This window comes from Drosophila erecta, unplaced genomic scaffold (genome assembly GCF_003286155.1).
Source record: "Drosophila erecta strain 14021-0224.00,06,07 unplaced genomic scaffold, DereRS2 tig00000092-arrow-pilon, whole genome shotgun sequence".
Classification (NCBI taxonomy): Eukaryota; Metazoa; Arthropoda; class Insecta; order Diptera; family Drosophilidae; genus Drosophila; species Drosophila erecta.
In genome coordinates, this window is record NW_020825207.1 from 19,407,168 (window position 1) to 19,430,122 (window position 22,955).

The 22,955-nt window shown below is 44.6% G+C and overlaps 1 protein-coding gene across 3 annotated transcripts in view; it reads right to left on the reverse strand.

The window, feature by feature from the left end:
* Window positions 1–2,701: 2,701 nt before the first annotated feature.
* Window positions 2,702–22,955, reverse strand: part of LOC6548803 — a 67,605-nt gene continuing 47,351 nt past the window's right edge. Inside the window, exons 4-5 of one of the 3 annotated variants that reach the window (XM_026979949.1) lie at window positions 5,561–6,389; window positions 2,702–4,769 (exon numbers count right to left, since the gene is read on the reverse strand). In XM_026979949.1, the coding sequence (XP_026835750.1) occupies window positions 4,400–4,711 (312 nt within the window). In that variant the 5' untranslated portion in view covers window positions 4,712–4,769; window positions 5,561–6,389 and the 3' untranslated portion in view covers window positions 2,702–4,399. Of the gene's footprint in view, window positions 4,770–5,492; window positions 6,390–22,955 lie in introns of those variants that run through there. The other 2 variants (XM_026979950.1, XM_001974047.3) reach the window with 2 other exon arrangements.

Genomic DNA, 22,955 nt, shown 5'->3' on the forward strand with positions numbered 1-22,955 from the left:
CTTTGCTTTCTTCTCAGCCATTTTTCTCGCTCCGCGCAGACTTTTTATACACGTTATTGTTAATAAACAGACATTACCAAGCAGATAATGACGACAAGCAGTTTTCAGTGGTAGGAGCAGCACGGCACTTGCCAGAATGGAAATTGAAATGGCGGGCGCCTTGACAGGAAACTGGAAAATCATTCATGCTCCAATTTGTCAAAGAGTTGGGAGATTAAGTAAATTTGAAAAGATCATGGTGCATACGGCACTATTGTTTATATTTTAGAAATATTGCCACTAAAACAATCAAAGTTGCTGCATTTTTAGAGGCTCATCCACCGAAATGTTAGTTTTTCAGTTTATCAAACGATAATCCGTTTGATTGAATCATTTCCACTCCTAACAGTTAAAGTTCTTCCCACTTATTGACTCAAAGGCTCACCCACTTTTCATTTTCCATTTGCTCACTCGCCAGTGTCGCCAGTTCCTTCGACTGTGAATGATTTCACTTAACGCTCTCGGGATGGGAAAACAATGTTATCGCTTAATACTTATATTTTCCTGTCATTTAATTTCTTTTCCACTTGGTTCTCCGCCTTCCCCTCCGATGCTCGCTGGTAAGCGGTTAGTGGGACTCCCCCTCAGAATCGACCCGCTTTTATGGTTCTTTGTTTTCGCGCCAAACGATTTTGCTCAGCGCGATGCCAAATAGAAAATCATCATAATTTTCCTTTATTACCAGAGTTCCCACCCATTTGCCATACTTGTTTCCGAGCTTTTTACGGACCAACTTTGGACCGATTCCGTATCTGTAGCTGTTGCTCCGTAGCTGCAGCTTTAATTGCCATTGTCATGGGCTTGCTCATTGCCGTTGTCATTGTTTGTCACAGTCTGTTCCACCAGACCCCCAGTGCCCATCAAAAAAAGAAAAGAGGAAAAATAACTTTGTCGGAAACTCCTTTGATTTGTTTTCAGCACAGCAGTATAAAAGTTTCCTACGGAGCGCAGAAGCATCCTGATCCCGACTGCGAGGAGTGAGAGTGAGGCGAACTTTTTGAAGACAAAACATTTTTGAGTTATTAATGAAAAGTTGTTGTCTATCCGGCGCAGGTACACGCAGGGCAGGGCTTCAGTTTATATAGCGAATGCACAAGTGCTAACTAAATGTTATGCTTTCATTATGCTCAGTAGCCCCCATAAAAGTTTCGCATCCGACGAAGTGCCAAGTTCCGACCAAGTTCCTCCTGGTTATTGGCTTACCTGATTTCCTCTCCTGTCCCATTCAATTGGGTTTGTTTTGAATTTTCCGTTTCTTTGCAGATACGCATTTGTTTGCCTAAAGTGCACTTTTTAACTAACTTGTCTAACGCAACTAATGAAAAGATTTGTTATTGGTTTGGTCTGGTAGCAGTGCAAAAAGTAACTGCCACCTGCTAACTTGGCCCAGGGAATTATACATAAACATTGGCCCAATCCGGACAAGAGGAGACACACACGCTTCGCAAAAAAGAGAAATATGCTTGCAACTTGAAAAAGTAAATAAATATTTGAACAACTTCTTATGGCCAACTATTTGTTTGGCAGGCGAAAGAACAAGTTTTGGGCCCGGCCAAAGCAAAGAGGTGAGCTCAATTCTGCGCCGGGGTGTGGAACTTTCGGAGCCATTATGTGAAAGTTTTATTTCTGCTCGGCCAGGGCCTGGCAATCGGCAAGTTTTCCTCTTGGGTGGCTCTAGGTTCGGCAGGAATTGGATTGGCAAATTGTTCAGCACATAATTTCAGAGGCAATTTAACGAAATCAAATTTAAGATAAATTCCTTTAGCAGGAATGCGCCAGAGTTAATAAATAAATTCAGCTTCAATCCCAAAGTAATATGTTAACTATGCTTGAGTTGCCTGTTTATTTATCCAGGTGAACCGTAGGCGCCGAAAATTGATTCGGAATAATAATTTGCGCGCAGTTAACAAAGCTTATTTTAATAAAAGTCGATTTACCTCAGACGAACAAAGATTTCATTATACCTATTCCATTATACCAGTCTATCTTATGAATGAACTCTGTATCTTATATCTGTACGCCATATATCTTCACTACAGCCGCGATGCTTTCAAGCAAATTGTTAAGCTGCTCAAATGGTTTGCTAATATGTTTATAAAGGCCATTCCAAGTTTTGTTCGAGCCAGCTAAATATGGCCATAGCCATAAGCCAACTGTGGTCATTGTTCGCCACACAATTGGCATATTAAATTACCGCTTTTGTAGCATATTTAACACAGCACTCACACGAACGCGGGCTATTTTCGGCCTCTCAGCTATCTAAACAGATAATTAAGTCCGCTTTGAGCCGCGGCTGTCTGCCAGCTGATTGATTGACTTTATCGGCCGTTCGAGCGGGCTCTTATCAACACTAGGCCGGAGTCAATCTTTTGGCCCGGTCCGTCTCCGTCTCCGGCCTATCAAGATGCAGTCAGAAAGTGCATAAAAAACGTATCTCACGGCAAACGGCAATAACAAGAGCCGCAGCACCGCAGGAAGGTAGGTAAAAGTCTCAGATTAAAACGAGTTCTTAACGGCAATCGTGTAGGCCGAGGAGTGCCATCTTTATGGACAGGTTAAGACGACTTCCTGCGTCCCCGACCCTCCATCGGCACTGAGGAGTTGCTTGATCGACAGTTCGACATGTAAACGAAACCAAAAAGGATGACGCACCACAAGACCATTTCCAGTGTTTAATAAATGAGTTTTTATTTCCAGATCTTAAGGCTAGTTAACACAGTTGCAAAATTAGTTACTACCATTTTCTGTAGTCACTTTTACAATTTATGCAGGCATTAATTCGACAATTTCTGCTCCAATATCGTTGACAATTGAATATATAATTGTTTGAGTACAGGCATTTCATTTTTCAAATAATATAGTTTTTATCAAAAATTCTAAACATATAAGCAGACTTTATTCGGCAAGCAACTATTTAAAGAAATTTTAAGAATTACTTTAAAGAAGTTGACCTTTCAGCTTTGTTGCTGCACTTTAAGGATTTACGTTTTTATAAATAATTTCTATTCGCGTATCTGGAGTTGTGCAGCAGAGATCCAGAAGTTCCGGAATGTATCCCAAGTGTAGTTAGATCCCTGCAGATTTATTGGCCTCGCCTATTTTTGACTGGGAGAATCAATCAAGCCACCCGTATTCTGCAGTTTATGACACTCTGCCACACAAAATTTCCAGGCGGCTGCATAAACGTAGCGACATAAATAAGCAATTTAAAAATGCATGTAGTAAACGTGTAATTTGATTAATAGCGACAGCTAGAATATAAGAGCACAGGAAAAAATATTCATAAATGTTGAATGTGTTAAAATGAATTATTTATGACTTTACATGCAAATCAAAGCTTGCAACAGTGGCGCTTCCAAATTAAAATGATTAAATTTTTTCTTGCTGCGTTCATTACCTGCTCATCAATTTGTAATTGGATCCCATGTTATTTAAAACAAATAAGGGAACCTTGGCTGAAAAAACTCTTGTTTGCTGAAATATTCATTGTTAAATGCTGCGAAAGAACTCGTATTTATTGCTGAAATGATTTGTGCGAATTATTTAAGCTGAAAAAGTTCAAAATCAATGGATTAATTATGATTTCAGCTTCCACTCCATTTCCATTTCCATTTCCAGTCCAGATCCAGTGACCAATCCAAACCAAACTACAACAACAGCGCCACCGCCTGTGAAGGAAAGGAAGAAACGGCACGGAACACGAAAAAGTCTGGACAACAGTGCCCGGCATTAAACCTATAGGATTAGGTGGGTTGGGGATTGGGACATGGGCGGTGGTTTCAGCGCCGCCACTTGGGTATTTGCTGGCAGAAAAGGGCAAAGGAGCAACTCGCTTTCTGAAAACATAGCAAGGCATATACTCGTGTATGAAGTATGGAGCTGTGAAACACGCGGAGCTATGAGCTGAAAGCGTAACTGCAGGTGAAAATGGATTCTGAAAATTGGGTTAATTGATGCTTAGTGTTTTGCTTCAGTGGCGGTGGGGAGTGGGCGCCAAGTGGCTAATAGTTTGCCACCCCCGCAGAAACCGGAAATGCGCACGAGGAAATACACAAACATCGGAACGGACATACCTTCCAAGTTCATGGTAAGATTATCATGAATTCGTTTTCATTTCGCGTCTCGCTTGTCTCGAAACATAGTAATATTTGTTTAAAATCATAAACTGGGCAATGCAATTTCATTTATTAGTTGGCTCGAAATGGATGTTCTGCTAAGCGATTTTCATAGAAAGGACCGCGCATAAACCTCTTGCAAACACCGAAATGGCGACGTCGTTTAGGTGGAGGGCCAAAAGGTAAAAAGGTCAGCAAAGTGCCACCTAAATGCCATGCTTATACTATATATGCGCTAGTTAGCATTAACCCATTGTCGAGTTATACACACCGGGACTGCCTTGTTCCGTGAGATTGGCAATGAGAGTGGGTCCACTGAGTCCACTGCTCAGACTCCCGCCGCCCGCTCCACCGGACGCGGCAGGACCTGCGGCTCCGGCCGCTGCGGCACCACTTCCTCCGGCCGAACTACTGGCAGCCGCCGGGTCGAGCGTCTGGGCCACGTGGAGGAGCAGCAGCAGGGATGCGAAGGTGGCCCTAAGCGTTGGCCGCTGCCTCATCTTGCAGTTTGGTATTTTGGCTGTGTGCTTGTTGTACTCCCGCACCGGCATCAACATGTTCCATTGGTTGTTTCTTGGCTCCCTGGCTACGATGGCGCTAATTGTGGACGATGCTCTGGAAATAATATGGTATATTAGAAATAATTCGGATAACTGCAAAACTGCAGTTGTGGAATCAAGGCGGCAAAAGAGCTCTTTGTTCTATTTCATTTGGTGTATCTCAAATATTTTTGCATCTCTTGGATGCGAATTCGTTTAGTCCGAGATCCAACTAAGCCATCTGCTAGCAACTAGCAGCAGTTGCAATTAATGTTCTTTGCGGGTTTATTGTAGCACATCACATACGCAGACACACACACATACGTATACGTAGGCAGCCTGCTGCAAAAATATCTTATGGACACGCTTTGTATCTCAATGCACTTCACTTCGCCAACTGGTCGCAATTAAAGTTCCTGTAGTCCTGTTTTGTCGACATCTGCTCGGCACATACACGAAATGTTTCTCGGCCAAACATCAAAATTACACATTTGGCATATAAATTGCTCAATTTTAAATATTTGCTTGCGCCGCGCTGCTATTAAGCCAACACACCAAATTACAGGCGCAACGCCAATGTATCTTGCAGATACAATTGCGCGTATTGCACTTCTATCACCAAGCACGAATGGCGGCGCACCCAGCCTTCTGGGAAATGGCTCACTTATATCTTCACATCATTATGGTAACTTTTGGTTGTATTTCGCACTTAGTTTCGGTTTCTTGAATTTTAAGTATTACGCTTAGGCAGTTGGACTAAACTTGGAGTTTAGCAGTTGAAAGTACTTTAAAGACTTGCCACTTCAAATGCTCTCGCCTTAAATTATGAATCTATGGCCGGACTTGTTTATCGCAAAAAAACATTACACCTTGTATCGTGTTTTCGCTGTCTTCAGTTCGTATCCCTTTGTTTATATTTATGCATTGCACTTGTGCCAAGAGCTTTCAGCTTTTCACTGTTTTCCCAGACTTTTCCCGTTTCGCTTTTCTGGCGTTGCTGGCGTTGGCGTGTGTGCGTTGCTTTTGTTACATTTATAAATGGTTTAGAGCGCACATGTGCCGCACAGCAGCAGAACACACACGCACAGCTGTGGCTACAATTTGTAACTGTAGCGCATTTATAAGCGCTGGCTCCTTCGATGTCCTTGCTGCCTGCTGCCTGCTGCTTTCTGTTTTTCAGCATTTCCAGGACGGGCGGGCCAATGTTTACACACACGCTCAAGAACTTTTGTTGGTCGTCAACAAACCATCAAGCATTTGCGTTATATTGCTTATCAGCGACCGAGATATGGCAGCGGGTATTGGGTACTTGTTCCTTTCGATGCGGTCTGGGCCTCGTATTTGATTTACCCTTCGGAAAAGCGGAAAACGTGCTCACATGCGGCCTGCCTGAATTTTCCACTCGTCTCAGTTCGCTTTTGTTGTTTCAGTCAATTGCCGCATTTTAAAAACGCATAAAATTGCTTTATGTTTGCCCTGCCAGTATTCTTCACATCTCCCTTTTTTTGGCTTATCCTCTGGCGTAAATTTATGCAAGGCGCCTTAGTTAGGGGCCACAAAACTCGCACATGACAGTCGACGAGACGCGTTGGCGTTGGGTTTCCCTCTTCCAGTCCTCCTTCCAGTCCTCCGGGAAAATAATGCAGGCTGCACAGCTGCAGTTCGCCAGGTATGTATCTTCGTCGCGGGTAAGTATCTGTAAGTGGTGCATAAGTGGCAGAGAAACGTTATTGATGATTTATTTGCATTTGGCATTGATATATGCTAATGTTTTCCCTCGTATCTCCCTTGAAAATGAAAACAAAGCCAAGAAAAGGTTGCTCACGGTTCCAGGCCATGGATTATGTTATCTTTGAACGCGGCCTGTTGGCTTTTCAATTTTTCATGCCGCCGCCAGCGAGAGAAGAAATTGTTATGGACTTTCTTAAAGTCATTTTTATTTGCATTTCGTGATTTCGAACAGACACCCAAATAAGCCAACTCAAATATTTGATTTAATTCCCTGACATAATAATTAATCACTCGCCACCTTTTGCGGGACGCGTTTAACCCCGGGGTCTCGTTTATTTGTTTATAATTAAATATTATTTGGCAGTCCAAATGAGACAGCCAAGCCGAGTGGCATTTATCAGTCGTTCACTTTGCTAGTTTCGTTTTTCGTTTTTCGGTTTTCTTATTTTGTGTTCCCTTCTTTCTCCCCTTGGCTAATGAGTTACAAATTTGGTTTTTCAGTTGTTTAATGGCTGACAGCATTATAGATTAGTGGCCGAAAGTTTTTCCAGTCCGCCACCCCTCCCATTTACATGGGAGATCTGGGCCCGCGGCTCTTTTAGCCGACCGGCTGTCGCCGGATCGGATTTTTGTATCTGGCTACTTGGTGGGTCTGCAGATACAAATGTATCTGCGATGTGTGTTTTCTGGACTAATAGCTGGCTGCCCATGGGAATTCGTGTTAATTGTATGCTCGTTATGAGTGCCCGTTGGCGTTTTAAATTTGCCGGAGCATTTTTGGTTGGAAAGAGGGTATGACAATTTAGAGTCGGTAACCAGTAAAAAAATAATTCAAACTTGGCTGTTGCTGTGTATACCTGTTGCCCTTGTTGGCCGCTCAGCATTTACTCTTCGGCAGAATTTTTGGGTTAATTTACTTAGTCAAATCTGGGAACGAAAAGTTTTCCGCTTGATGCGACGCAACCCGCTGGCTCGATTAGCATATTGGGAGGACGGCGGGCTGCCTAAGAGATTGCCCATTCCGCATTAAAAATTCATGCTCCCAGCTGACAGGCCTGAGATACATTTGGAATTCAAGTGCCAAGGCACACGCGCATCGCTAAAAGTGTCAAATTGGCAAAGTGGACTTGGACTTGAAGGGGCGGCTGCCAGTGAGGCAACACAGAAACATTCTAAAACAAACTTTGATGCCCTCTGTGCTGCGTGTGTGTGAGAGTGGGAGTGTGAGTGTGGGGTCTATAAGAAATTGATATCATTTATCAAACTGACACATACACAAAACAGCGAGTGAGGCTGCGCAGCGAATCTTTTCTCGGGCAACTTTTGCAAATGAGGCAGCCAGCGCCACATAAATAAACAAGGATGGGAGGCCTAATTGAATCCAGAAATACATAAATAATCGGAGATCGCAGCTCGGCGGCAAAATTAGTTCATTAAAGAGTTCGGGCGAGATTTGCATACGGCACAAAAAACGAAAAACCTCAAAACGAAACGCACAAAAGCGAAAAATAAATGCAAATTAAAAAGAAACAATACAGAGGGCTATCCAATTGTTTTTTCACTTTTTTCGGGGCCAAGCCGAAGCTCCGCCCACTCGACAGAAAGAAAAAGTTCCAAATTGCCAAAAACTTCAGAAGTCAGCAACATGCAACATGAATATCAAAATCAGACCCCCGCCATAAAAAGCATATAAAAATGCTGCGAAGTGGCTACTACTATGTGCATGCATGAGAGGAGTGTTGGCGTTGCATGTATTTATGTTTGTATTTCGTGGAAACGAGTGCAGCAAATCAATGCCCAGCAAACGGAACTATGAGAGCTGCGTGTCAGGGCCAAAAAAGAAAGGGAAAAAAGAAAAGCGCAGGGTGGTGGTACACAATTCCGGGAAACCCTCTCAGCGATCAGGCCCAGCCCACTTGTAATAAAAAATATTTTCAATAATAAAGTGTATTAAGTTGTGAAGTGCACACAGCCATACAGGCTGGAGTGAAAATAAATGAAATGTGAGCCATGGAAAAGCTTCGAAAAGCAATAAGAGTGAAAATGCCCCACCGCTCCCCTTTTACATGCATGTGTGCTATTCACAAAGCAGAGAAGAACAAAAATAACGAGAAATATATGTGTGGCAAGCAGTGGAGTGGCGACTCCGCTGCATGAGCTGCGTGTAAATATAAATATTTTTTCCACACAAATACCGAAAAATGGGTGACGGAGATGGGCAGTTACATTCCATGGAGACAACTCTGGTTTGTTGATTCTACGGATACGAATACGAATGCGAGTACGAACGAATGAACGAATGAACGATCGCATGAATGTGTCAATGGCTCAAAACGATTTATACAGCATATTAAATTCTGACATCAATGTTTGATTGTCCGTACATGAAAAGTAATAAAATGGAGCGGTAATGAAATCAAATACAGTGTGGCGGCATCTAAAGTTGATTTCCACTCCCTTTCCAATCGAAACTCATATGGGCTTCGATGGAAGCTTCACGTTTAAAGGGATTACATGCCATTGAAGTGGCTGCTGCACTTTGGAAATCCAGACTTTCCTCCTATATTGTACTTTACTTCACTTTTTTCCGACTGACCCCACTCTGTGCTCCATTGTTGTTGTTTGCGCAGGAGGGGATTGCGAGGAGGCCACCGAAAAGCTGAGCCGAATTGGATTTAACCTTTTCGGTCCAGCCTGCAGCAGAGATGGATGCATGGATGCATGGATGCATGGCAGAGGGATTAGAACGGGTCTCTATGGGAATAAGCCCACTCGCACACGTGCCGGAGGTGAGTGCCAGATGCCAAGAGGGATTTCTGTTATGCAGAGAAGCCAAATTCAAATTGCTGCATACTTGTTGCTGCAGTGAAATGTCTTCTGGCTGGAAGGCTTTTGGGGGAGGGGGAGAGCGCTGCTGAGACTTATAACTTTCTTAGGACTCACAATTACGCAGTAAAGTGCTCGAAGTGCACTCGATGAGTCCATCACGGAAGTTAAGCTGAATATGGATGTGGACGTGGCTGATTTAGTCTGCCTTTCCAAACCTGTCCATTATGTCCTGCCCAAGAGATATTTCTCCGAGAGTTAAACAGGCTATCCTCGAAATTCGGGCATAACCCTTTTAAAGCGCCACAAATTGATGGCCAAATTCCATAATGAGCAGGTCAATTTGCAATTCTCTCTGTGCTGCCGCGCCCCTTTGACACCAGCATCTCCTCTCCCCCCCTTCGCTGCGCCTCAGAGTGGGCTATGTGCCCCGAAAATTCCTTAGTTGGGGCAATATTCAAATGGCACTCATCCACAAATTATCACATTGCGCACCTGCCTCTATGCTAATTAAAGAACAGCCCGCTCACTTTGGGCGACCTAACTGGGTCACGGGAATGACATCGGCATGGGTGAGTTCGCACTCCGATAGATTCGGGCCCAAGGAGGAACATTGCGACGCGGATGACGCCTTTGGAGCCTGCGGAGAACTATCAATCTTGCGCGAGCAAACATAATTCATAGCCTTCTGCATGTGGCACAATAAGCAACGCCCACTGCAACGCCTACACTGCAAGCGCAGTTTGGTGTTACAGATTGAGGAGGTGAAATACAATCGCATAAAAGTCTGTAGTAATTCAACTGCACAATAGTAAGCCATGCTGGTTGTTCTCAGTGCCAGAGGGCGTGGCCGCCGGGCAAGGCGCGCAAGTTTTGGGACAAAGGGCAATGTCAGTTGCGGTTCTTTTAATGAGCCGCCAAAGCGTGAAAAGCGCGGCGATGCCGTCCGCCTCTTCCTCCAGTTCCCCCGCTCGCAGCGGGAAGAGGCAGGCAGCTTGCCAGGTTGATAATTATGAATGGAGCCAACTGTGAGCTGGCACAAAACAAACTCAACCCACATGGGGCCATTGAGCTGTCAGCTGCGGCGACCTCGCTGATGCGGCAGCTACACCCAAAACGCAACGCCCCTGCAGAGGAGGTAAGCAGCTTAATCGAGCTGCATCTACTAGCTGCATCTCCGCCACAGCCCCTAAAAGCCAGCCATGCCCAAGCCCATCCACATGGCCAAAGTCGGTGTCTGCGCCGCCGTTATCATTAGTTGCATCTTAGAGGCACTCAGCCGCAGCTGAAAAGCTTTCAGCCCGTTCCCCGCCTCTGCACTGCGCGAAAATAGGCGCAGCTCTTGGCTCCGATGTGACTTGTGGCAAAGTCGTTCATGCGAGGTGGTCAGCTCGGTAAAAAGGATCACTTTGCTCGTATTCAGTTATCATGATGTACTTTGAATGTAATTTCTGCCAGTGTAATACCCAGGCCCCAGTCAAGTGCAGAATGCTCGGATAGGCCAGAGTAGGAAGGAAAAGGAGGGAAGGCAGGTTGGCCGCTGCGGCTGAGCGTTTTATTAATTTATTGCCCTGACGATAGTGGAACAAATCTATTAAAATGCGCATATTAAGCCGAAAGCAGCTTAAGTAAATTACGCACTTATAGATGGCCATAACGAAAACGAATCGGGCTCAGAATCAATGGGGCACTGGGCACAGCAATCAACGAGGGGAATTAAAAAAGAGCAGCCCGAGATGGCCAGCTAAAACAAAAGTCAAGTCGTGGCTGTAAAAATGGTTTAATGAGGGCCCTAAAACTTATGAAATAAAAGTCAAGTGGAGTCGGAATGGAACGCGCGGAGTCGAAGTTATGGTACCCTGTGAGTAGAACAAGATTGAAAATAAAGATAGCCAGAGGTTAGTAAAAAGTCAAATAAGTTTATTTGGTTGTTGCCAGACCTTATATTAATTTCTCAGTTATGCAAAGCTGGATAACAGACTGTAATGGGAAGTCCGAATTTAGTTCAATACTTTCTCATTCAAATTTCCATTATCTGATTCAATTGAAAAAAAAACCGATTTTATGGCCAGAAAAACGCCAATACAGTCCAATTCCGCGCTTCTGTCAACGTTTTCAACAAAACCTTTCAGGGAAGCGTAAAAACAGAAGCGGATAACACCACATCGATTTTCAATGGCAACGACATAAAAAGAGTTCAAAAACGAACAAAGGCCGAACGAAAACTTATCATTAAGACCATAAATAATTAGTAAGCCTTAATGGCAAGCGAAAATCGCGGCCTCTGATTTGGCTCAAAAATTGCTTAATTAGTCACAGTTTCGTCTGTAGTAAAATGCGTAAATAATGCATAAAATATGGCAAGTTTTTAAGTATGATAAACGCTATTGTGTTTTTGTGAGCTGAGAAATTTGAGAAATGCCTTTCGTGTTCTCTTCTTTACTTTCTTGTTTTTTCTCCGCCATCCAACCTGGTCGGCGGTTTATTTATGGCTTTGCATTTATTAAATATATATACATAGATACCGAATGGGCCTTGCGTAACACGTTGTACCATGTGTGTCCGCTGAGTTATTTAATATCAATTAGGGACCCACTCCACAGTGTCTGTGCCACAGCTGACTTCAAAACAACGACACGCACTTCACTTTATTCCCCATCGGTTCCACGGTTTATTTTCGGTCCTAAGAGCCAAACAAATGGCTGCAATTAGAACGATGTGGCGAAACGCGCACAGTTTAGAGCTTTACGAGTTGGGGGCTGCAACAAATGTGTGGCAAGAGGTCAAATAGAGCGGCCACGAATATTGATAAATGATCGACACTCGATCGTTACCGAATGAGAACGGCCGAAGTTGTATCTGCATGTGCTGTAATTGCTTGACATTTGACTGAGTTCATTGTGCTTTTCATACACGCCTATAGATGCTTACTTAACCAAGTGTTTGGACAATCAGGGGAGACATGACAGTGATTGATTGGGGAGGAGATACTTATATTATCTGGAAGTGATTGTTCTGGACGCATATTTGGGGCCCGACCTCATCTGTAAAATAATCAAAGAGCCCATGAAACCAGTTTGCTCGAAATTCATAAACTTTCCAATCAAATAGCCAGGCATATAATTATTATATACTTTTTTTAATTTGCCTAAAACCCTTCCCAATTTCGGGTGAAGAGATGTTGGGCGGTATCAAAATTCGCACCACAAAAATCACACGCTAAGTGAATCAGATTTGCCCGGTCAGCAATTTGTTTGAAATCCAATAATAGGACCACAGCCACAATTCAGTTTGTATCTACAAAGAATCGACGCACAACAGCAACAATGCACCTGACCAAACCAGCTCATTATAAATTAGAATGAAATTCATTTTTAATAATTAAAGAACACGGCTAAGGCCTGCAAGGAATGGAGCCCTGTGCAGAGTATGTTCCACTAATTTGCGGCCAATCTAATTAATAGTTGCTGCTCCCGCACCCCCACTTGGAATTCTTTGGCATTATTTTCCGACGAACGCGCCGAATGGAAAATAAATAAATTGACTGGTTGCGCGGATCCATTGGTTGCGGCCGATTGAGTTTGAAAAACATTTACAAAATACGAGTATGTGCCCACTAATTGACAATTAAGCAGGAAGTACATAGTTGAGCGGAGCCACATATATACACACACACAAAAATTGCATGATTGATAAAAGCGCCTCGAGTTTGAACGCCGAGGGGCGTGGAAGCGTGCCAGACATTCCTCCATGGGGGGAAAACTAAGCGGCTAACTGATTTCCGAACAAAACTTCCAACATATTAAAACTGCACTTGCGAGATGGATATTTCCCTGGTCGGCAAGGGAATGGAGCACAGGGCGCTCAAGTATGTTGAACACGCGTCAAGTTGCTGCGGAAAAGTTTTGCGTCAACTTTCGCAGGACCAGGAGACCCCGGCGAAGGTGAGTTTCAGTTGGTCTGGGCACTTAGGATCCATTGACAATGGCAGCAGCAGCAACAACAAAAATAACAATAATTCTAATTAAAGTTTTCAATTTGAAGTTTCGACGTCCCCAGCCACCCAGCCAACCAGCCACCCAACCGCCGAAATACCCAGAAGGAGAGACTCTTATCACAAGGCAACGTCGTAGGCGATGGAAACAAAGCCGAGCAGACAATGCCAGCAAACAGACAATGGAGCGCCATCGAGTACAAAGCAGTGCCAAAATGATCCCGGACTCGGGACACTGGGAGAAAAGACGAGCTAGTTGATCTTCTTGTCCTAGGAACACTCGCTCAATTTAAGATCTTTATTTATATGGATTTCCATTAGGTAATAAGCCTTACCTTGTTTTCTCTTAAAACCCGAATTCGATCTTTTCTCACTGTGCACCCGGCTAGGTGTAATCTAATAACAAATAACTCTGGGAAGTATTAATCATATCCCCGGCGCTTGTGTGTGCGTGTGCTGCTTCCACTAATTATAAGTTTCGATTGTTCACTGAATGCATTTGCCCGGCGCTCCATTATAGAACCCTACTTCGGCCCGAACCCATCAGGCGTGCCTAAGCGGCTCAGACCATTCAGGCATGCACTCGGCCAACTAACTATGAATCATGCAACGAGGTGAAGCCTGCAGCTCAGCCCCAGACCACAGCCTATGCTCTGCTGATAATAATAATCTGCATAATCAACATCATAATGCAACCAGACAGCCACACACTCACACTCACACTCACACTCAGTTGCAAGAGGGCGGCTGTGTGGCAAAGAGCTTTTGGCCAACGTCGAAAATAAAATCTCAACGAGAGTGGGCAAACAAAACAATTTAATAAACGAAATTACGTTTTGAAGATGTTCTGGCGAGGGGGAAATACACTTTCCAAAGGATTTCCTTCGTTGTCGTTTGGTTTTCATAGGATGCAATGGATTATATTTCGGTGAGACATGCACATATAATGTTTTATAACGTATTTCCGATTCGAGGCATTTTCCTAAATAATTATTCGGGAGCAGCAAGCACCAGTAGTTCAAAATTTTCCTTGAGCACAGAAAGGTGAGGTGTAAGTTTGGTACATCGTTACTATCCCAGCGAAAATGGGGAGAGGAGTTTGCGGCACGGCTTGGTTGCATGTGGCGGTGTCTTTGTGTGCCGTCCAAAGCTGCAACCGAAATTATTGAAAGCGTCGCAGAGTGAAAAATAGAAATAAAGAGGAAATAAAAATACAAAAACGCAGAAGGCAGACACACAAAGAACGCTGACAGAGAACAGAGAACAGGGAAGCGATGAACCAGGGAAAATCCCCTCCAAACCCCACCATCATCGCTCCCATTCAAAGTTACCCTCCCACGCTGAAAATCCAGCGCCATGACAAATCAATATTGGTTATTTTTGTATGCATGAAGTGGGGGCGTGGCCGTCTGCCCCGCTCCACCTCCTCCGTTGCCAAAATAATCATCACAAACTTTGACGCAGCACGCATATTAAATAAACTCGCAGCCCGGGCTCAGAAGAGTATCTCATAGATACGAAATACAAGTACTCGGCACTCCAGCATGCATAAATTAGTCCGTTCGTTGCCTGTCTCGCGGAATGTTGGCCGAAAAGGATGGGGAGGATGGGGAGTGGATACCGCGACGGATTGACAAGCGCGATTCCGAGTAATTAAGAGGGAGTTGGGCTCGACTCCAACCCCTTAGGAGTGGGTCCTTGAGGCGGAATTAGATACTATCCCACTGCAGGTACGTGTATCTGTGTGCCGATGGCTGGTGAGCCCCGAAATCCCGGAACCACCGGAGCCAAAAGTGTATTTCATTGCATGGCATTGGATGGCTTAAATTACTGATCGCACACAGGTAATCGCAATTGAGGTATTCAGCTTTGGTTGGAGGAATGGATTCCTTCACCAAACCAGCATGATGATTGATAGCATACGAATTACTGTGAAGTGCTATGGGAAATTCGGAAAATAGTGCAAGATTGGCTGCTCGGATTAAGCCTACGACAATCATTTGAATTGAATAAGAAGACTAAGGAGCTCCTGACAAATTATCATTAATTTGATGTCTATAGTTTTTGGTCTTTGCACTCATTCTCACTGCCACTGATGAGCGTTTTATTAGCTCAATCTTCTGGCTGGCAAATAGCAATTACTCGGGTGCAACTAGCATTTGTTCACTGTCCATTGGATGCAAGGCAAAGCGACACAGCAACAAGTGAGGCAGCTGCTCCTCTTAAATTTGCGTCCTCGATAGCAACGAGTTAAACGGAAAAAATTAGTCCGAAATGGATAAAGCCGAAAATGCAAAGCTGAAAATGTGCATTTGTATTTCCGATGGCCACAAAATGAAGAATCCCTTGGACGCAGACATCCGACCCAAAAGCGAACGGAAAACTGATAATGATTGTGGCCTGCGGGGCTCAGTGGTCAAAAGCGCGAATCCAGTGCGAAAAAGACAATCAGAATACAAATCAGAAATCTATCAAATTGAAATTTCGCTGCTAATACTGGAGCAATTGGAAGGCATTTCTTTGACTAATACATGCCACTAAATAAATTTTATATATTTTCAAGAATTAAACTCCTTAGTAGCTACAAGTGTATATCCCTTTTCGCTCAGTCTGCGGATTCATGGCAATAACTGGCGCCTGCCTAACCGAAATTAGTTCAGATCCCGGGGCCTACCACTGACGAGGGGCACGAGGGGCGGAGGGGATAAAAGGCAAGGATATTTCGGGTGCATATTAAAAGCCAGGCAGCAGGCAAAATCAAATGACGTCCCCGCATAGACAAACAAATTTTGCATGTGCATGTGCAATAGAGGGTGGGGATATGGGTGGGATGCCAAAATATTCTATGAGTGGTTGGTATTCCCCACTTCGGCTGGTCGGGGGCGTGGCAGCTGCAGGAGCAGCCCTGGCATCATCATTAAATATCATTAACACAGCAACGAACAAGCAGCACAGACAACAGCAGCAGACAACAGACAACTGACAGCAGCCACATCAGCAGCAGCAACAAAAGCAGCCATTCGGTGATATCATTAACAAGGAGAGCGGATGGTGATTGTAGCTGGAGATCCGGGGAAGGAGCGAGCATGGCAGTGGCAGTGGCAATGGGAGTACTTTAGGTAGAGGAAGCTCAGGCAATAGCAATTGCAAACGGAATCGCAATAACACACAGCAGCAGCAAGCAGAAAGCAGCAAGCAGAAAGCAGCAACAATCTGGATATCTGGCAAAGGAAGCAAATGTGTATACAAAATGTTTTTAATTAAACGCTTCCTCCCTTTGAGCTGAGCGTCGCCTTGGCAAAACGAAGTTGACAGACTTTCTCGACAAGCTCGGAACTGAAAATGCCAGTTGTACCTTTAATGCCATCAGCGGCAAAAGTCATCAGCCATTTACAGGGATATTCCATGAATATTTCAATCAATTGGGTTTCGCCCGCTTCCCATTTCAGCTGCTTGTAGTGTGCATTTGGCTTATATAGTGCACGGATAGAAAAGAGAAATGCCTGTGATATTTTGACTCGTTTAATTGAAGAGCATCTACGCAAACTCAATTAAATGTGCCGAAAACTGTGAAATAGTAGTGTGAGTAGTAGTGTTGGGTTGGAGTAACATTTTCGCCAGCCCTTGGAATTGCTTCCCCAAGAACCTGAAATGATTTTCCGATTTTTTGTCTGTTTATTATTTGCAAGGTATTTTCCCCATTCGCTGGCACTCGGCTCGATTGCTGCACTTCGCATTCCGCCGGGAAGAAAGGGTCATGGATATTCAGTGTTATGGATGGATGAGTGCTGGCATAGACGAATGGATGGATGGATGGATGGCTGGATGGATGCAAAGTATAAAATTACCGAACGGCATTCCACACATTATGCAACGCGCGGATGTTGCCGCTGGATGTTGCATGGCAGCGGCGCAGTCCTTTGAAATCACATAATAATGTGCATCGCCGCTGTCAGCTGTGTTTTTATTGCAGATTATGAAGGCAAAACATAAAGCGGGAGCCGGCGAACCAACATTGCCATGATTTGTATAATTGCAGTGCGAATAATTACATCAAAATCAACAATGCAGAGTGCGGATGGCGGATGGCGCAGGGCGGAGGGCAGTCGGACACAATAAAGGATTATGCTCTGTGATTGCCAGAGTTCCGGTTCGCAACAAATGTTCTTATTTATGCGCTTGAAAAAGTTTTTAATTGATTTAATAAGTAATGCGATTAATGCCGAACAATATGCGATGGCAGCGAGATACATAGCCCTTCCATAGGGAACTCAAGAGCACGGTGTCTGCTCCTCCTGGTCGTTCCACTGATTTGTGGCTTTTGATAGCGGGGTCTTTGAAAGCTTTTAATAATGTGTGCGACTCCTGAATTCTACGGCTTACTTCTAATGAATGGGTCGATTGATTGGCGGGGATTATGCGACTCAGACAGGAATCTGGGAATCTGTTGACCTGACAACCGCTTTCCACCCTTTATAAATTGGCGCCCATTTGGCGGTTTTCGCCCAGAGTTCCTGCTAACTAGATGTAAACAACGTCCCACACTTGTAGCCCACAGATAAGCAGCTGGAGAAAGCAGAAGGACAGATAAGAACGGTCCATTTATCATTTTTCCCATTTATGTTTATCCTGCGCTGCTCCTCGGTTGAGCCCTGAAAAATTGCAGCTCTAAGGCGAGCAGAATCGCAAGGAGGCGTGTGAAAAGCCCCCCGATGGCTGCCCTCTGTTGTCGGATTGCCCATGACAAAGTAATGACAGTTTACAGCAGATGAAATAAACAAATGACCAATGCCCATCGGAGCAGCTGAGCAGCTGGGCAGCTGGGCATCTGAGCTGGGTTGTGCGGGATGATTGGTGTTGGCGATGGTCAAAGGAACTGCGAGCTGCACTCGCAGAAAAGCAGTTGCACTGGCGAGGTATTGCCTTCCTTGTATTTGAATGAGCTTTAAAATGAGCCCCTCAATGTCGCAGTGTTGAATATCCAAGCCTACAAGTGCAACTTTAGGGGCGCTGCATCATTTCTTCGAGTGCCAAGCTGATCTCGAGCTCGTTTCGTTTATTTGTTCGCAGCAGTTAAATGTTAAATGAAGTGGCAAGTAGATGGGGGCCAGTGGGTGGGACGGGTGGCTGTTCCTGGGGTGACGGCGACCGACTATCATTACGCATTTATTGTTGCTCAGTGCCATTGTGTTGGTCAAGATGCTCGCACGAGAAGAATCCCCAGATGATGGCGGGCTGCGGAGGAGGAGGAGGATGATAATGATGATAGGAACAGACGTTGCCTGGTGCCCGATGGGTGTGAATTTAATAAAGCCCCCATACACACATATGTGAGCGGTCGTACAAAGGCCGCCATGGCAACCTCCATCCACCTCTTAACGTGCAACAACTATTTTCAATTATTGCCAATCATATGTTGCATTCAATCGATGTTTACTCGCAGCAGAGGCGACCTCATCATGAGGTTGCTCTCCAGCCTGCGGGTTACACGAGGCCAGTGGGCGGTTTGGGGTCGATTGGTCCTTTTCGGGCACAAGGCGTTGCCTAAGAGCCATGTAATTAGTTTGCAAGTGAGTGTCGGGATTAATCTTTGAGTGTGTGTTTGATTGTCGCCACTTCACATGAGACTCTCTCCACCGCACAGATACACACACTCTCGTTAATGCAGGCCAAATTGGAGATGCGTGCGTGATGGCAATATTAATCGTGTCATTGCGATGGGTGCGTGCTGCAAGCGCTAATTAAAAACAGACATCGCAAAGACATTCGTGTTAATTGAATTATGTTTTTAAATTAGCAGGCGCATGACTGCATCGCCATCGAATCAAGCCGATTTCACCTGTCCACAAGCAGAACTTGTGCGCCAATAGTTGGGGAAAATGAATCTCTGGGAAAAATACCTCACTGGTGCAGCTCTAGTGAAATAGCTCTCATCTCGATTGTCTGTGCGTATGTATCTGGACAAAGAAAGTGCGTAGCGCACATGTTAATTGAAGGCATGGCCAATACAGCAAAAACCCTGCACAGAGATGCCGTTCCATACAGGAAAGAGATGGCAATGGAAGCAGAGCAAGAGATAGCCATATAGATAGGTGATGAGTGCTTCAATGGCCATGCCACTAGGACCGCCAACGAAGCCTGCAACAATGCAACAATGCAACTGCAGTAATCAGCCCTTTGAAGAGCCATGATGGGCTTTGCGATACCCGATATCCGAGGTGGGAGAATAGTAATTGTTATTTAATTAACTAGCCGTTTCCCTGGCTTCAATGTCCATTGAGTTTGGCTATTGAGAGAACTCATTTCGATTGGATTCATGCAGATATCCCTGCCTTTTGCACTTTCCTTTTGACGCAAATCAAACGGAACCTGTGTTTCAGGTGCAAAGCAATCGATTACGCGTATGAACTGAAAGCATTACTCAATGTAAATAGTTTATAAAAATATGTCGTTCTTAATAATCCTTGGCCTTAACACTAACCACAAATCCTCGGGTCTGAATGGAACAATCATCACCCACAAGGATGAGGACGTTCGTCTAATTAGGTTATGTTTGATTATTGTACGAGTAATATGGCCGATCTACTGCTCCGCCTCCTTGTGCTCCTCCATGTGCTCGTCCCCATCCCCAGAGATTCCCGGGTCAGTTCCATGACCCACCCCGGAGCCCAACCCGAGCGAAATTGGAACCGCCAATGGAATTTAATCAAGTTTTATTTGCACTAGTCCGAGGTCCCTGGGCAGCGCAGATGAGCAATGAGAGCACATCAGCAATAAAATCTGCCATATGTGTGTGTTCCTGCTACAGTGGACACCCAGAAAGTGGTACTGCACGGCTTTGGTGGCATAGAAAATGACTTTTGATTGAGCTTGCCTGTCTCTGCAATCTTGTATCTTATTAAACAGTCAGTACTCAAGCTAATAAAATAAAAAGCTAACAATACTGTGCCGCACACAAAGCTCCGCTTATCGCAGTTCGACATCTGCAGGGTATACTGTATGTATTCGGGTATCTGTGTGGCAAGTGCTCCAGCATGTGTGAGTATTGATTGTCATAATTAAACGCTGCTGCTGCTGCTGTTGTGCAATTTCCCTGACCATCACGTATCTTTCCCCACTTTCCCCATGTTTTCCTTTCCTTCAGTGGCTGGTGCTCCTCCAGTTCGCCAGAGTTTTGTAACTGCGCTTTAAAAGTTTGTTGATTGAATGCAGCGCTGCACAATTGTTGCAAAGGGGCAGCCATAAAGTGGCCTTATACAAACACAATCCCACCTATAAGTCCACTCCCTCCTGTCTTTTTTCTCTCACCCACACGAGCTGTTTTATAGCCATTCCTTTGTATACTCTGTGGATTAGTTCTTCATTGTTTAGTTGGCAGCGTGGCGCTTCGCAGATAGCTGACAGCCCAGAGAGAAATGCCAAGAAATGCATTGCAACTTATCAGGGCGGAGAACACCAAATTCCGCATACTGAATAGGGGGCAAATGCAGATAGTGGAGTGTGTGGAGCTCGGGCGATGCACAGAAAGCGAAGGAATGCAGCACATGCTTAAAGATAACATTCAAAGAGCACCTAATACTGATAATACTAAATCTTTTTCCATCAGCATAGAAAGCTTTTGTAGTCCCCAATTGTTGAGTAACTCAATTTACCAATGCTTGCTATTTTCTTTTCCTTTTCTCTTAGTGCATCATTTCCATTGCAGCTGCTAAGTAGAGCTGTGGGCGTGGCAGAATGCATAGCTAACTAGCTGGCTGAAGCTCGGCTAAGCAGCTCAAGTTGAAATAGATTTCGGGTGCCATGAATAAAATATACCAGTTAAGAGCTAACAGCTCGGCACGTGTGCGCGTTTGATAAAGAGCAGGTTTGCCATATTGTGCATGTGCAGATTTCGAGTTTCTGCTAAATGGGGCTGAACTGCTCACTGCTCACTTTTGTGATTAACTCGGCGATGCTGCATTATTGATAATCGCCACCTCAGCGAAAGGACCTCTCTCTAATCTAAGCCACTTTTGAAGCCGCATACAAAGCCTTCGCCACTCACTCGACATTTTCATTGAGTCCAGCACTCCAGGGGCGAATTAAAGCGTCGGCCTTCGACAGCATTTTCGACATTTTCACTTAGTTATTACATTTTATTTGCTTATTTATGGCTGCTTTCACGCTGTCCGCTCCACCGCCAGTTCCTTAGCATTTCCATTCCCTGCCTGCCATGTCAATTGTCGGCCCATCGGCTGCCCATTGACAAATATTACAAGTCCACCCCCAGCGCAGTCTGGGCACCACCCCGCCAAGAGTTGTTATGATTATATTGTGTGCGACATTGTCAGAGGCCGTTTCCACACCCACAACACGTACACTTCCCCATCGCCAGTCGTATAATATGATATTTGCATGAAATTACATGGACAACACTGATCAGGGGACGTGATGGGGGGTCGGGGTCGGGGTGGGGGTTGGGGATTGGGAAATGGACCAGCTGCTTGGGGGTCGCAAGGGGAAGGCGTGGCACAGGCCCTTTGGGTTATTAACATGCTCCAGAGATTAGAGCGACGCCGGCGATGATGACAACATTTGATTTCTTTTCCGTTTACTCAGGACTCGCCTTGCAATTCGCAGCGAGCACTTGGGAAAAAGTATTTTTATGGAAGTATTTCCATTTCAGAGGAAAGTATCTACACTTCAATTTTTGAGCACAATTCAACATTGCTGTGTCAACATTTTCTGCTAGTGTACTCCTTTTCCTGGGACACCCCTCCTGTGCTAATCAGCGCAAATACCCAAAATACAAAAGCCAAATCGAAAGTAAAAGCAGAAATCAGTGAAAGAATGAAAGAAAGGAAGAAAGGAACTCCTCAAAAGAGACAACCTTCTAACCGCCGCCGCCCATTTTATTGCCCACCCGAAGCCAAAAAGACGTCAATCAAGAAGGGAAAAAATTTGATATGCCTTCTGGGTTTTGTGTTGATTTTTTCGTGGGGTTTTTGGGATTATTGATTTGTTCTCCGCTCGCCTGTAAACTGATATTTGGCAGTTGAAATGCGAGCAATTCTGTATTTTCCTGCGTTGTCAATCGACAAGGCAAGTTTTTCCTCTGATGTATGATAAACTTCAGGCGGCAGCCGTCTGCGGCTGGATTAGCCGCTCAACGATTTAAGTGATTGTATATCTTACAGATATACAGATAGATTTCGACGAACAAGTGGCGAGATTTAATAGCTCGGGCCACAGCAAGTGGCACACTCTCAGGTGAACTGCGGATTCTAAAATCGGTGCGGTGGTCTGAAATCCGAAATCCGAAATCAGAAATCCCCATCTCTGTGGCCCGAGTTTGTCCTTACAGTTTAAAGTGATTTGTGGGGCTCGGAGTGGCTAAGAAAGTTTCCTTTCGCCAATCCCCTCTATCCCCTCTATCCACTCTATCGGTGTGTGTCTCACTTTATTTCGCTTGGCTGGAGGTTTTTATGGCTGTGCAGTTGGCAGTTTTAGCCAGGAAACGGATCAACTTCTCTGGAATCTGGTAGCAATTGCGGAATTACACTTTGATTAACAAATGCTAATGTTGTTTCTATGTTTCTTTGTTTAGATGGGCTTTGATTTGCGAGCCTCACTTGACTTTATTGAATGCAATTGTTTGGAAACTTTTGTGGATGAAGTTGTTCAGCTGCATTTGGGAACGATTGATTTATATGCGAAAATATTTCAAGATTG